The sequence below is a fragment of the Haliaeetus leucocephalus genome, unplaced genomic scaffold (assembly GCF_000737465.1).
Source record: "Haliaeetus leucocephalus isolate CR32 unplaced genomic scaffold, Haliaeetus_leucocephalus-4.0 Scaffold696, whole genome shotgun sequence".
Lineage (NCBI taxonomy): Eukaryota > Metazoa > Chordata > Aves > Accipitriformes > Accipitridae > Haliaeetus > Haliaeetus leucocephalus.
Genome location: NW_010973132.1, coordinates 1,310,157 through 1,323,562, shown reverse-complemented (window position 1 = coordinate 1,323,562; position 13,406 = coordinate 1,310,157). Strand labels below are relative to the sequence as shown.

At 43.4% G+C, this 13,406-nt stretch overlaps 1 protein-coding gene across 1 annotated transcript in view; it reads left to right on the top strand.

The window, feature by feature from the left end:
- PLA2G4B (phospholipase A2, group IVB (cytosolic)) overlaps positions 1-10,852 on the top strand; it is a 29,480-nt gene extending 18,628 nt beyond the window's left edge. Inside the window, exons 15-21 of the mRNA XM_010580200.1 lie at positions 7-124; positions 1,162-1,299; positions 2,502-2,606; positions 3,199-3,384; positions 6,413-6,579; positions 7,106-7,292; positions 10,608-10,852. Coding sequence (XP_010578502.1) covers positions 7-124; positions 1,162-1,299; positions 2,502-2,606; positions 3,199-3,384; positions 6,413-6,579; positions 7,106-7,292; positions 10,608-10,852 — 1,146 coding nt within the window. The remainder of the gene's footprint in view (positions 1-6; positions 125-1,161; positions 1,300-2,501; positions 2,607-3,198; positions 3,385-6,412; positions 6,580-7,105; positions 7,293-10,607) is intronic.
- The last annotated feature ends 2,554 nt before the right edge of the window (positions 10,853-13,406 follow it).

Below are 13,406 nucleotides of genomic sequence, written 5' to 3'. Positions count from 1 at the left end.
GAGTAGCCAAGAAAGTACAAACTCACAGACCAGCGCAAGGCATTGGAGCATGGACAAAACCCATTGCCTTTCTATGCAGTCCTCAATGTGAAAGAGGAAAAGTTCAGTACTTTCGAATTTAGAGGTAAGTATTCCTAGAGTTTCTTCTGACTCTGAATAGGGACTAAAGAGAATTTGGAGGGAGGCTGCATGTGTGTGGAGAATAAAAGGGGAATACATCTGCTGCTTGCCCTGACTCAGTATTCATCTTTTAATAAAATGTTTGTCTGGGTGTTGATTAGAAAGAGCAGACCTGCTGGATAACATCCTCAGGCACGAACAGGGCATTTCTGAAGGTCTGGGCTGAAGTTCTAGTTTTGCCACAGACATTGTGAGTGAGTGGGGGCAAATCATGTGATCTTTTTCTGCCTCAGTTCTACACCTATGAAACGGCTTTGATGGTTCCTTAGTTTGCAGAAGTGCTGTGAAATGTAATTGTCACTTCCCTAAATACTACAGTGATGAGGGTATGAAAATAGAATGGAGTATGATTGCTATGATGGGGGTGATATGACACCCTTTAAATGGACAAAGCCTACATTCAACAAAAGGTTTTAAAATGAGCAGATACTGGAAAGAAAAAACAGGTAGTACTTACATTTGGTTAGATTTATAGCTACTGTTCTACTGCAATACCTGTGCAGTACAGCTTGAATCAGGAAACTGCACAGCCATGCCCACACTGTGATACTTTCTAGTTTGGAGCTGATGTGTCTTCAGGCTGCTTTTGTCATATCACGTAGACTGATGGGTTTGGGTTAGTAGAGGTTTCTTGCTAATCATTCCTTGCAGGTTGGATCACTTCCATGTTGTACATTTGATGCTCTTGATTCAGAGAGGCAAGTGGGATCCTAGAATCTCTATGTAGAAATATATAGCCAAGCTTTTGAAGCTAATGTTAGACTCTTTCTGATGTAAAAAAGCTAGTTCCTTTTGTATGCAAATCATCTCTCAGTTTGTATGGAACTAGACAGTGTAGTTTGCAATACAAAGCTACTGATAGTACAGAGCTGCTGAGACAAGCAAGATCCATGGAGCTTGTGGATAGCTTTATCCACAGGGGAAGGTTTTGTTTTCTTATTCTTATTACAGTAAACATGCCATGTGTCAATTCTTTTGTAGAGTGGGCGGAGTTCTCTCCTTACGAGGTGGCCATACCAAAATATGGAGCCTCCATTCGTTCAGAATATTTTGACAGTGAATTTTTCATGGGAAGGCGAGTGAAGAAGCTGCCAGAATCTCGGATCTGCTATCTGGAAGGTGACCTAGCAGTGCAATATAGTTAATCACAACATGGTAGAAAGCATGGTACTAGCTAGCCACTGGTCTGTGTACAACATTCCTTGCCAGCAGGTCTGCTCTAGGTCTTGATTCAATGGGCTTTTTACCCATTTTGTACACTTCTGCTCTTTGTAAAGCTTCTTTCCTCCTGTCCTCCCTTTTAACCTGGGCAGATTTGGGAAAGTTGCAGCATGGTTCCCCTTCCCATTTTCTGAACCAAACAAGAAGGTGGAGAAGGCAAGTTAAGGAAAATATAAGCCTTTCTTCCCTGACCAGTCATCAACTCTTCAACTTCATCAACTACATTTCTAGATAACGCATTGCTGGGGTAGAATTGGAAGGAGCTAAAAATAAAATATAACTCATCTAGAACAAACCACAAAGAGAACCATCTGAGCTTTGTGGGTTGAGAATGGTGTCACTAATCTTCCCTGCCTACAAGGATGAAGGAAGCCCTTTTAACCTCCAACAACTGCTTTGACTGGCTGTTCTGCCTCTAAAGATGAAGAAAAGGGGAAAAGCAGCTGGTCAGAGGAATCCATCTGCCCCAGGCAGATTTTAGATCCTTGTCAGAATTTTAGCCATTTTTGATACCAAAAACAAGGGTCCAGTGGAGACAAAAATTGTGTTTCTCTCACTGTGAAGTCTGCTAGAGATTGAATTTGTTCCTCGTGCGAGTACCTGGCATGGGTCTTAATGACAAAGGATAGTTCTTTCTTTTCCAAAAGCAGACTCACATATGGAGCCAATTCTATTTTGATCCTGGACCAGTTGAACTGCACAGAAACAAAACATGCCTGAAAGGAAAAAGTGGGTCTTAGATCAATTTAAAGAATAAATCAGTTTAAAGAAAGGCCTCATGCTTATTTGGCTTCACCATGCTTTCAAAGCCTGCTTTCTTTCACAAGTACACAGTAAACACTCTAAAACATCGTTTGGGTGACTGATACCTCTTATTTTGTTACTCTGTACTATACAGTGAATGGTCTGTGTAGTTATCTCTTGAGAAAGAGCACTGAACTGCTGACACCATTATGTTTGAACTCTGTGAGACCTACTGCTTAAGCTGTGTCATGACAGGGCCAGTTCACGTGGGCCAATAATACGTAGCATGGATACTTGTAATAGTCGGTGGTCAACTGTGGTGGTGCAGTATTTTTCCCATGTGGTTTGACTTGCAGGTCTTTGGACAAACATCTTTACAAGGAATTTGCTGGATGGCTTGTACTGGTCCTCAAATTCAAATGAATTCTGGGAACGATGGGCCAAAGATATGGTAGATATAGGTAAGAGTTTCAAAATCAGTATTTGTTTTTGACCAGACAGTGCTTCCTATTCAGGAAAGGATTACGATACACTATTGATACTGTTTGTGAATAATCTCTCACATGTTCTCCCTAAATTGCTGCATGTTGTGTTGCCTCACTGTGGATCTGCCAGTGTGATTTTGCACCTGTATCAGAATGAGCACTATGTGATGTTTTCATCTCATCTAATTTTATTTTATTTTATTTTACTTTAAACCCAGAGGCACACTTCATGCTAGTTGCAAATGTTTTTCATTTAAGATTTGCTCATGGTCTGTTAAATGGCTCCTCCCATGACTGCAAATGAGAAGGGTGGCTTTTACTTGTAGGCAAAAGTACAAAGCCGGTGTGTCATTTGAAAGAGTAAAAGACAAAAGCTGCGCTTGCTTTAAACAAAACCAAATATATCTTTGTTTAAATGGGATTGGTCATGTGCATATGTTTTCAGGCAGTCTGCAAGAAACAGGGATGGGAGGGACCCACAGGAGGACAGCAAGGGCAGCTAGCCAGTAAAGGTGCCTGGCAGAACAGATTGCTGATGTTTTTTCTCATGTTTCCTTCTCTATTTCAGACAAACATTCCCCTGAGGATGACGTCACTATCATCGAGCCTCCGTCTTGTCTGTCAGGGAAATTGTATGAAATGTTTCAGGACATTATGACCAAGCGTCCACTACTGGGAAAGTCTTATAACTTTCTGAGAGGCTTAGAATTTCATAAGGATTATATCCATCAGAAAAAATTTATTGAATGGAAAGGTAACTGCAACAAAGAGTTAGCTGCAGTGTGCAGGTAACATCTCAGATTTTTATTTTTTGTTTAGATTTTGGAAATCTCACATTTAGAGATATTTTCTCAGGGTTTGAAATCTGTTGAGATGGAACTGTGTTCATGGTGTCTCTTTCTTTAGGCTAACAGGTTAAAATGAACTAGTCCATGGGCCACTCTTTCACCTCCTGAAGATATCTGTAATTTTTGTCAAAGCATGCTCTTTTACAGGAAGTTTGTCACTCTCCATAGGTACAGTAGTCAAAAGATTCAGAAAGGGTAGAATCTTTTGAGGTCAAGAAACAAAGGCAACACCAGAAGCATAAAATAGCAGGTTATTATGTGGATCAGATGAAGGAAGAAGATGAAGGGTGCCCATATGTGTGGTATTTCTGCCTGATGACTTATCCATCCAGAGACCTCTCTTTAACCCTTCAGAAACAGAACTACCAAGAGCCAGCAAGAGAGAGCTAAAGCCACATAGGTTTAGACTGTATATATTAAACAAACAGAATGCGTAGACTTGATGTATAAATTGAACAGCAATTTTCTATGGACTGTGCTCTGCAGGCAGGCAAAGTAAACAGTTGTAACAGTTTTACCTCAAAACCTATGAAACAATCTGTGAAATGACAGCAAGGTGATGGAGCTGAGGTTTTGTGCATCGCAAATCTTCCCATAATCCCAGTGTCCTCATTTATTCCATGAGCAGGGAGCAGTGTGGGAGAACCCCACATTATTAAGGTTAATCTGACTTCAGCAAGAAAACATGTGTTCTCTGCCTCCTCTCAGTCCTTCTCTTTGGCAACTTGTGTTTTCTGTCCCCTGTTTCATTCAAGTTATAACACTTTTTGTCCCTGGTTGCCATTGCTACATGATTTGCTGACAGTGGCAAGAGACAGTAGGGCTTTTTTGTGGACTGAGGCAGAGCCCAGAGTGTGCTAAGTGCTTTTGAAATGTCCATTAAGCAAAAAGTCCATGTCCTAAAAAAGTCTGCTCTAAGAAAACAAGTGAGAGAAGGAGAAAACAAGTAGCATAAGAAGGGTGGGTGAGAGAAGGAGCAAGCAAGTAGCTTAAGAAGGTGGATGAAAGATAAGATTGTCAGTCTGTAAATGTTAAAAAAAATAATTTTCCTTACATTTGTTGACTAGCAATTTTGTAACGGCAAATGTGTAGAAGCAGATTTCAAGGAGGATTTGGAGGAAGAGAGCATAGGGATGCTAAAGACTAACTCAGGGTAGATATTCTACAAATAAAGTAAAATAAGTGGAAAGCATGAAGTCTGGAGTGGGAAAAATTAGCAGATTTTGTATCCTCTTTTGGCTGCCTGCATAAGACCAAGCTAAAACCAGGTATGGATCCATCTCTAGGAGCAAGAGGAGATGCCAGTTCAGTGAGCAGAAATGATAGTCTCATGGTAGGTGAAGTCTCCAGAATATAGCTGTGTTTTAAAGGCTTCCCTGCAGCTCAGGTTATCTGACACATTAAACCAAGACTTTAAATGCCATGTGAAAAGCCTAGTTTTCATGATGAGAAATTTGAGAACTTGTAGCCTCGAATTAGTGTAATGCATTCACAGTAGGGTTCATGCTTTCAAGGGAATTCCCAAGGCAGGACTTTTTTTAAAGTCCCTTTTTGGATGTGGGATGGAAGAAGAGACTCTCCCAAGGAAATACCTACTTCTAATTCACATATCCAGACATGAATAAATGCTTCACAGTTCCATCTCCATGATAAGAAAATGGGAGTAATGGAATTTCAACTGAAAATATTCACCAGGCCAAGTAAAACTAAAAAGTATGCTCTGTTTCTTCTGTGAGGGACTGCAAGCAAATGTCTCTCATTACAGCAGAATCTGTGAATTCCCAGCAGCCATGAATGCTAAAATAAGCAAATAATTTTGTAAAGACCTGCCAGTGAGGGAATGGAAAAAATATAAGTTATTACTTCAAGCTGCTGTCAAACATTCCAGGCTATGGAACAAGCTAAAGTTATTCTGCATGGTTTAAATCAACACCACAGAATGAGGTCAAGGAGGCAGAGAGATTGAAAGAAGTGAAATGCTGGAACTTACCTGCAGTATTTCTGTGTTCAACAGTTTCTTAAAATACCTAAGCACAAATGATTTAAGGCTCAAGGGGTCTGCTCTGGACTTTGCTACCTCATTTTGTGAACTTGAGGAACACTCTTAAACCACTATTTTGATATTTAAAACCATGGCAAAATATTTCTTATTCCACGGAACTGGAAATGGTACCAGGGGAACAATAGTGGACTTGCTGTCTACAGGGCAGGCTGGTGGGGTTGCTAGCAGAGAAATAAGAGTCTAGCTATCAGAAACTGTCTTTAAATCTCAACTTGCCAGTTGGTATAATTGCCTTTTGGCTCCTTTTGGTGTTAATGTGTGGTTTAATTAATTCAAGCAATTTTAAGCTGTTGGTAGGGGATGCTGTGTGCATGATGTGGTATTTTTTTGCAGCCTGGCTAAGATAATTTATATGAGAGATCACTGAAAGCGGGTTGAAGTCAGATTCTTTATCCTGGGAGAGGAGCCTAGTCCTGAGACTGCAAAAGCAAAAAGAGAGCAATGCGAAAGTGCAGTGATGTACTGCATGTGTTAGATTTGTTGCTACACTGTGAAACTGTTTTTGTTGTTTGCATTTTTCCCAGTTCTTAGGGGAAAAAAAGTCGGCTAAAGTCTGTATTCTGTGGAAAATCACTCCCCAGAGCAGCTGTGAGGCCAGTGGAGTCTGTCTCTCACCTGCCCTCTGCCTGGCTGCCTCTTGGCCTGCCTTTGTGAGTGTGCCGGGGGGAGTGTGGTAACAGGCCGGCATTGCTCAGACGTGCAGTTTGGAGGGCGCGCTCCTGAGGCCACCTTTGTGGGCTCGCGTTGTGGAGGGAGGTGAGCCTGGTCTTGAGGGCAACCAAGGGGCTGCCCTTAACACGTAGCACAGACAGAATTACTGACTCCTCCTTTCCTACTGATGGACCACTAACTCTATTCAAAATGTTTTTCAGACACCGTGCTGGACTCTTTCCCTAACAATCTGACACCGCTGCAGAAATATCTTTGCCTGATAGATGTTGGCTATTTCATCAACACCAGTGGTGCGGCACTTTTCAAGCCAGAGAGGAATGTAGATGTCATTATTTCACTTGATTATGGTTTGGGGAATGTGTTCAAGGTGAGATTAACATGCTCCATTCCTTGCAGCCCTGGTAAAACTCTTCTTGTGTTATTAAAACTTTGAAGTAAGTGGCTGTCTGAGTCTTGATCATACACTCAAGAGCAAACCAGTCACCGTAAGGAAAGAAACTTCCTTCAAGACCAGAACTATAGAAACCGTTTGGCTCTCTTCTCTGTAGTGGATTGCAGCATGCACTTCCTAGGATCCTCAGGGAATTGCAGTAATGGTTGCTGGATATATGACCTTGATCTCTCCTGGTCTGTCCTCATGACAAATTCTAAGGGTGGCTTTTGGTCATTCCCTCTAGCTGTAAAAAACATTATAGGGTGATACGAAGCATCTTCTGGCTTGTGGTGAGTGGTGGCAGAAAGTGGGGTTATACTGTGGCTACTTTGGACTACACATTCATTGCAGAGTGATTCTAGGGACTGAATTAAGTTGCCACAGTATTTCTCTGATACCTCAGTAAACCTGATTCTTGTCTTAGTGTTAGCTTTAAGGCAATGACATTCTGTGTCCACAGCAATTAGAGATGACATACAAATATTGCAAGATACAAAAAATCCCATTCCCCAAAGTGGAGATAAGTAAAGAAGAAGAGAAGAACCCAAAGGAATGTTACGTGTTTTCGGATGCGGAGGACCCCAGAGCACCCATAGTAATCCATTTCCCCCTGGTGAATGACACCTTTAAGGAATTCAAGGAGCCTGGTAAGTTCAGTCAACAAAACTATACTTTCTAGTTGAGTTCGGGCCATTTGTCTTTCCAGGGCATGGATCTTATTTGTCCTTTGTAGCAATAATTTTAAGCAAGGGCACAGCCTTTGTGTGAGTGAGACCATCCTGTCTCCTACCCATCACAGTCATACATGTATATTTGCCTCTTCCATTGAGCTATGAATGAGCATGCCCACTCACCTGTCAGGCCAGGTTTAGATTACTGCATTCAGCTCAAAGTGCGTGAGTTTCCACCATGGCAGAGGAGGAGCTATCAACTCTTTTCCTGTTAACCTCATCACGTTAACCTTCTCACCAAAACTGGGATTATGTTCCCGATATACAGAGTGAAACTGCTTCTCTCATCCAGTAAACCATGATGTGACAGAGGTAGCTGAGGCAGGTCCATGTCTCTACTGATTTGCCTCCATGTACTGCTCAAGAGGCAGGTTAGCAAACCACAGCAGACTCAGTGATGTTGAGTAAGACACAGGACAGAACAAGGCTTTAAGCCACAACTCACACTGCAAGGCATACTGCAGAAAGCAGCACTTGCAATGGTAAGATGTTGGGGAAAACATAGGGCCAGAATTCCTCCTCTGTCTAGAAGAGACTGAGAACATCTGCCAACTGCTTCTTCCCTCAGCTTCCCCCTATCAATTTAAGACCTAGCAGTGAGCAAGCAGCTGGGCACTGGTTGCTTCTCCCGTACTCTCCTGCCTTTGTGCCAACCACCATCTAGATGGAGAGAATTAGCAAGTCTCTCCAGCGATAATAAGAATGATGTTTGTGGCCCAAGAGTTAGAGCAGAAGGAACAGGCACATGGCTGCTAACAGCTGGGTCAAGCAATTCTGTTGAGAACATGTTCAGAACAGTAAATAGTAGGAGGTGGAGGGGATGCAATGTTTAGTTGGCATAATGGTAAGAAGCGTAAAAGTTACTGATCGTCCTACCTCGGCCAAGGCATTAGATGGTGTTACAAGCATTGTGGGAGAAGGAGGTTACTTCCTTTATTAAAAGACAGTGAATAGAAAAAGCTGCCAGAAAAGCTCTGTTAGTCTGTGGTGCACACAAGGGAAACCCTGCATTAGCTCACAGAGAAGGGCCTTGTCCTGTACTTGCTGAAAAGCTTTGCGCATGAGTTTGGCAGCTCTGTGCACATGATTAACAGACAGCAAGACCCTAAGCGTCCCAGGTAACACAGCTCATATCCTTCCTCCCTTTCTACCGGGGATTCAACAACAAACATGGCTTTGCCATGGGAACATATGCAGTTGCGTTGGTTCTGTGTGGAGACCCAACAGACCCTGGACAGTGGGATCTGCCCTCAGGTGTTGTCTTTGAATGCAGGCATGAAGCAGCAAAGGCCACGTCAGTACAAGAGACCCCCAGGATAGACTAGGTTTTTCCAGCAGCTTGTGGGATACTCTGCAAAAATCAGACAGGCAGTATCTTGTTGGTGCCTCTGCTGTCTGACTTCCTTAACATGAGACCTTCCTCTGTGCTGGAGCTCTTACAGCAATGAACCCTGCAGTATCTCACACAACACCTTTTGAGCTATCAGGCCACGAGGAACTTCTGCTCTCCCTCGCTACTGCTCAGCACAGCAGACAGAGCGTTATATTGTGGTATTGGGACCACAGCAAAATGGATGTCTCTGGGGAAGCATTTGGGGAAGGTTATAAACAGCAGCAAAACAGGTTAAGTAAAGTGCCTTTTCTGTTATGATGTTCGCCAATGCTCAGAGAATATGTGCAGTAAGAGATACACCAATAAAATAACGTTTAGAAACTCTATGGATGAACAGAAGAGATACCCAGTAGAGGGAACTAGGCTTGTTCCGTGGAGGCTGGAGATGGCCCAAAATGCATAGTGCGATACGGCCATCGAGCAGGGGCTAGCAGGTAAAATAGGTGAGTGTTTTAGAGTCTCTCCGAATGAAAGATGGATGAGATTATGCAGAGCAAAGCAGCTGCTGCAGCTTCTCAGCGCTCCAGGCCCAAATTCGTGAGCTGCGATGCTCACCTGCATGTTCTGAGCAGCCGGTGACTCATCAGTCAAGCTGACAGCCAGCAGCTGATGTGGGTGGTTGGGGGAGGAGGGTACTTGGCAACCTGCTTGCGTGGATTTCAAGTTTAACAGTGGAGCTTTTCATTTCTAGATGGCTGAGAGACACCTTGTGGAATGTGGGTACTTATTTTTCTTGCTTTTAACTATTTAAATTCTAGAAAAGAGAATCAGCTTGTGAAGTGCCCATTTTCAATGCAACTATAGACTGTGCTTTTCTGTGCTTGAGGCAGATGCAGCTGTATCTGGATGTGGATAGCACAGATAATATGGCTGTGAATATTGGGAGGCTCAATGAAGCAAAACTTGGACATTTTTAATACAGCCAATTCTAGTGACAGCCTGTGCCCAGCACCCTGAGATCACACTGCCCAGAAACCACTAGGTTAGACTAAAACTTTCTATGTCTCAAACAAAATTCTTGTGTCATTTTCATGTGGTTCTGGTAGACGTCATAAGGAATATCTCAGCAGTGTGTTTGTAGCCCTGCTGACAGCCATCTCACAATACATGTGTGGTTTGGGCATATTTGGTTCAGACTGCAAAGAGATAGGTAAAAAACAGAGAAAAAATGTAACTCTAAACATTTTGTAGAAGCATAAATATGAGGCTGCTGCTGTCCCTGGTGGAGGTGATGAGGGTGTCCTTTTAAGCAAAAAGATTGACCTAAGAGAGAGGATGGATGTTGGCAACTCCAAGAGGCTGGGTTAACCTGAGACTGAGTTGAAGGATGAGGGGCTGGTGTGGGGTGCTCTGTTCCCTCTGCACTCTGCGACAGGCGATCCCGCGTGGTTAGCATCACAAGGCCTCCTTGTATGTACTAGGTTGTCCACTCACTCTAGCTGGCAGATGTGCTCTCATCACTGCTAATCGAGGTCTGATCATGGATTTTGAAAGGTGTTCCAGGTGTGTGGCTTGACTGACAGTCAGACTTACAGGGTTTGGGAAAGGATGTGGACCCAGGGGCACGCTGCCCAGGAATGAATGACTGTCTGCAGGGGCAGGATGAATCCTGCCAGCCCTGCTGAGGGATTTCCAGGTCTGAGCTTTAGCAGGAGGGGGAAAGAGGAGTGGCTGGGAAAGCTGACCAGGAATGGCTCTTTCAAGCTGTGGAGGGGTGCAATCTTTCCTGGAGGCTGTTTTAAACAGTGGGTTCTGCCAAGTAGATCAGTCCCCTCCAACACCATGTGTTTTGTGCTCCAGATTTAGCTCACTGTGGTGGCTTTTGTCTTTCTCTGCAGGAGTAAAGCGCTGTCTCTCAGAGATGGAAGAGGGCAAAGTAAATCTGGAGAACAACTGCTCACCCTATTACCTCATTAGGCTAATCTACTCCTCTGAAAATTTTGACAAACTTGTGAACCTGAGCAAATACAACATCCTCAATAACAAAGACCTGCTCCTCCAGGCAATCCGGAGTGCTGTAGAACGGAGGAGAAGCAGCAGGACTGGGAATCTCCCCAGCCACTCTGGAGCTGGATACCCCTAGGCTGGGTTTTTGCAATGTTCCCCACTGAAGGCTATGACAATCACATTACAACACATCACAGTTACGTTATAACATGTCACAGTCACGTTACAACACATCACAGTGGCCATTATTTGCAGGAAACTGAGGAAACCTGTACATTTCTCATCTTGCCTTGTTCAAGTTCCTAGCTTTCAAAAGGGTTTATTTAATCTCCTCCCCCCAAGTTTTCAGGCCACGAGAGCCTCACACTGTCGTCTTTTACTTGTTAAGAAATTATGGTCCTGGTTAGCAGAGACCTTCTGGGATCTCCCTGGTGTTATAGAATATGGTGGTGGTGATAGTGATAGTACTTCATATGTGCCTGTCCCCTCAATCCTGAGCCCATTGTCGGTGTCTTTTCAATGCTTTGTTACAAACCAAGTCCTGGCCATTTGCATTCAGTAATGTCCAGATTTTCAGATAGGCTGAGCAACTAGAATTTGCACTGAATTGGTGGGCTCAGCTTTGAAGTCAGGCCAAAGAGTCATATATATCTGTGAACAACGGCCAGACTGCAATGTGGACAATTGCATTCTGTCTGGCTGATTCCCCTTGCTGATTTAGAAATTATTCCTTTTTTCCATTCCCCTGCAAGAGTTTGGCACAGAAATGCTGCACCAGACTGCCACGAGGTGGGCAGTTACATTTCAAAGAGAGAGGACATTAGCTGCAGAGAACGAGTACAGTTCTTTTGAACATTGGCTGGAGAAAAAATTCTGCATAAGATACGAGTGATTATATTGATTTATACAGGTAGTACCTTTATGCTTTAAAATGTCAAGAGCCTGAAACAAGCTTTTGATACCAAAAACTCGAGGGGAATAATTACAAGTACATTTAATTTAATAATCATGACCAAGACATAAGCTGGTGCTCCTTACATATGTAAACTGAATGTAGGATAACATAACTCACTAACAGAGTACATAGCCATTGTATTTTCACACCCAGAAGATTTTTTCCCTTTACAGTCTTCTATCCCTAACTTCATAGGCAAGGTATTTTTAATAGGTGCTACATTAAAATAGAGCACAAATAAAAAAAGGAAATTCTTTATTACACCTCCTTGCTGGGGGGAAATACTTGGAAAAATGATGCCTGGTATTCATTTGCTTTGGAGTGCAGTGAGAGACTTTGCCTTGAACTAGGAGCTTGGAACATCTTTATAGCCCTCCACTATATTAAAAAGATGGTAGGGAAGGATGCTGAGCAATACGAAACAGAGCTCCACAGAAGTCAGAGAAGTTTCCAGACTTCCTAACACTGAAGGATTTGGACCTGCTTCTTGCTTCTGGCTTATTTAATCCAAACACAGCATATTCATCGGGACCACCAAGGAAAATCTTATACATTTCTTCTGTGTTGGAAATTTACTTGATATCTAGAATTTTACTTGAAATCCAAAATTAGACAGAGAAAGAGAAACAGGGGTCTGCCTTTTTGATATATGCAGACAGTATTCAAGCTCAGAGGGAGAGCATTTACAAAAGGCTTCTTTGCCTGAACCCTGCATCTACTAAATGCTTCTGCTGCTGCAAGCAATGGCAACGAATAAGCTCCAGCAATATTCCTTGTACAATGCTTATTTACTGAGCTAAGGAATACCATGCAAAACCTGGGGAGTCTTAACAGCGGGAATGCAACTGTACGACTGAATTCAGACCATGAGGAGATAAGAACTAATCGGATACCGGCTGCAAGGAAAAAATAGCCATTTTGAGTTGAAAGGTGAGATGGCAGCAGGGTGCTATCTCAAAAGAGTCCCACCAGCAGGATCTGCTACCTTCGTGTAGGAGAGCAGCACGTCCTGGCACAGAATGCAGTGGTGCAGGTATATGCACATACGAGCACATGCGGCTGTGTGCATCGTTTTCATGCTCCTCTGGCTGGTCCTATGAAGAAACCCCTTCCTATAACCTGCTTGCACAGAACAAAAACTGATTCCAGCAGGACTGTGAAGAGGCTGTGTGCTCCCACGTCCCGTGGCCTGGTACACCCTGATTCACCTGGGGTCCACTGCTTGGCCCCATAGCCAGTGGGTGTTTGACCCCCTGCTCACCTTGGCCGGGCAGCAGGAGCAGAAAGGATGGACAAGGAGTGAGTGATGCCGCCCATCTCCTTGCCCTTACTGCATTGATGCGCTTGGGGCATCAAATTATTGCTTGTGTCTGCCAGAATTAAGCTATTACACAGGAGGTGCAAAGGGCTGAGCCGCAGGAGAGGGCTGGGGGCTGAACAGCTCGTGGGGAGTCTCAATAATGGCAGCCGATAGCAGCTTTTCTGCTGCGGTGGTTAAAGGACTCAGTTCAGTCAGGGATACTGGTGTTCTCTGCAACAGACTGGCATTTCTTTTGACCAATTTAGGTCAATTTGACCTTTCTAAACCAATATCTAACTGAAGCTGGAAGACTTCGCCTTCAGGAACAGAGATTCAGGGCACCCCCCGCCGAGATACAGCAGATCCGTCAGGAACAAGACCACCAATGATGTTACGGAATTGCCTTTCGTTTACATATCATCCATATTGTAAATA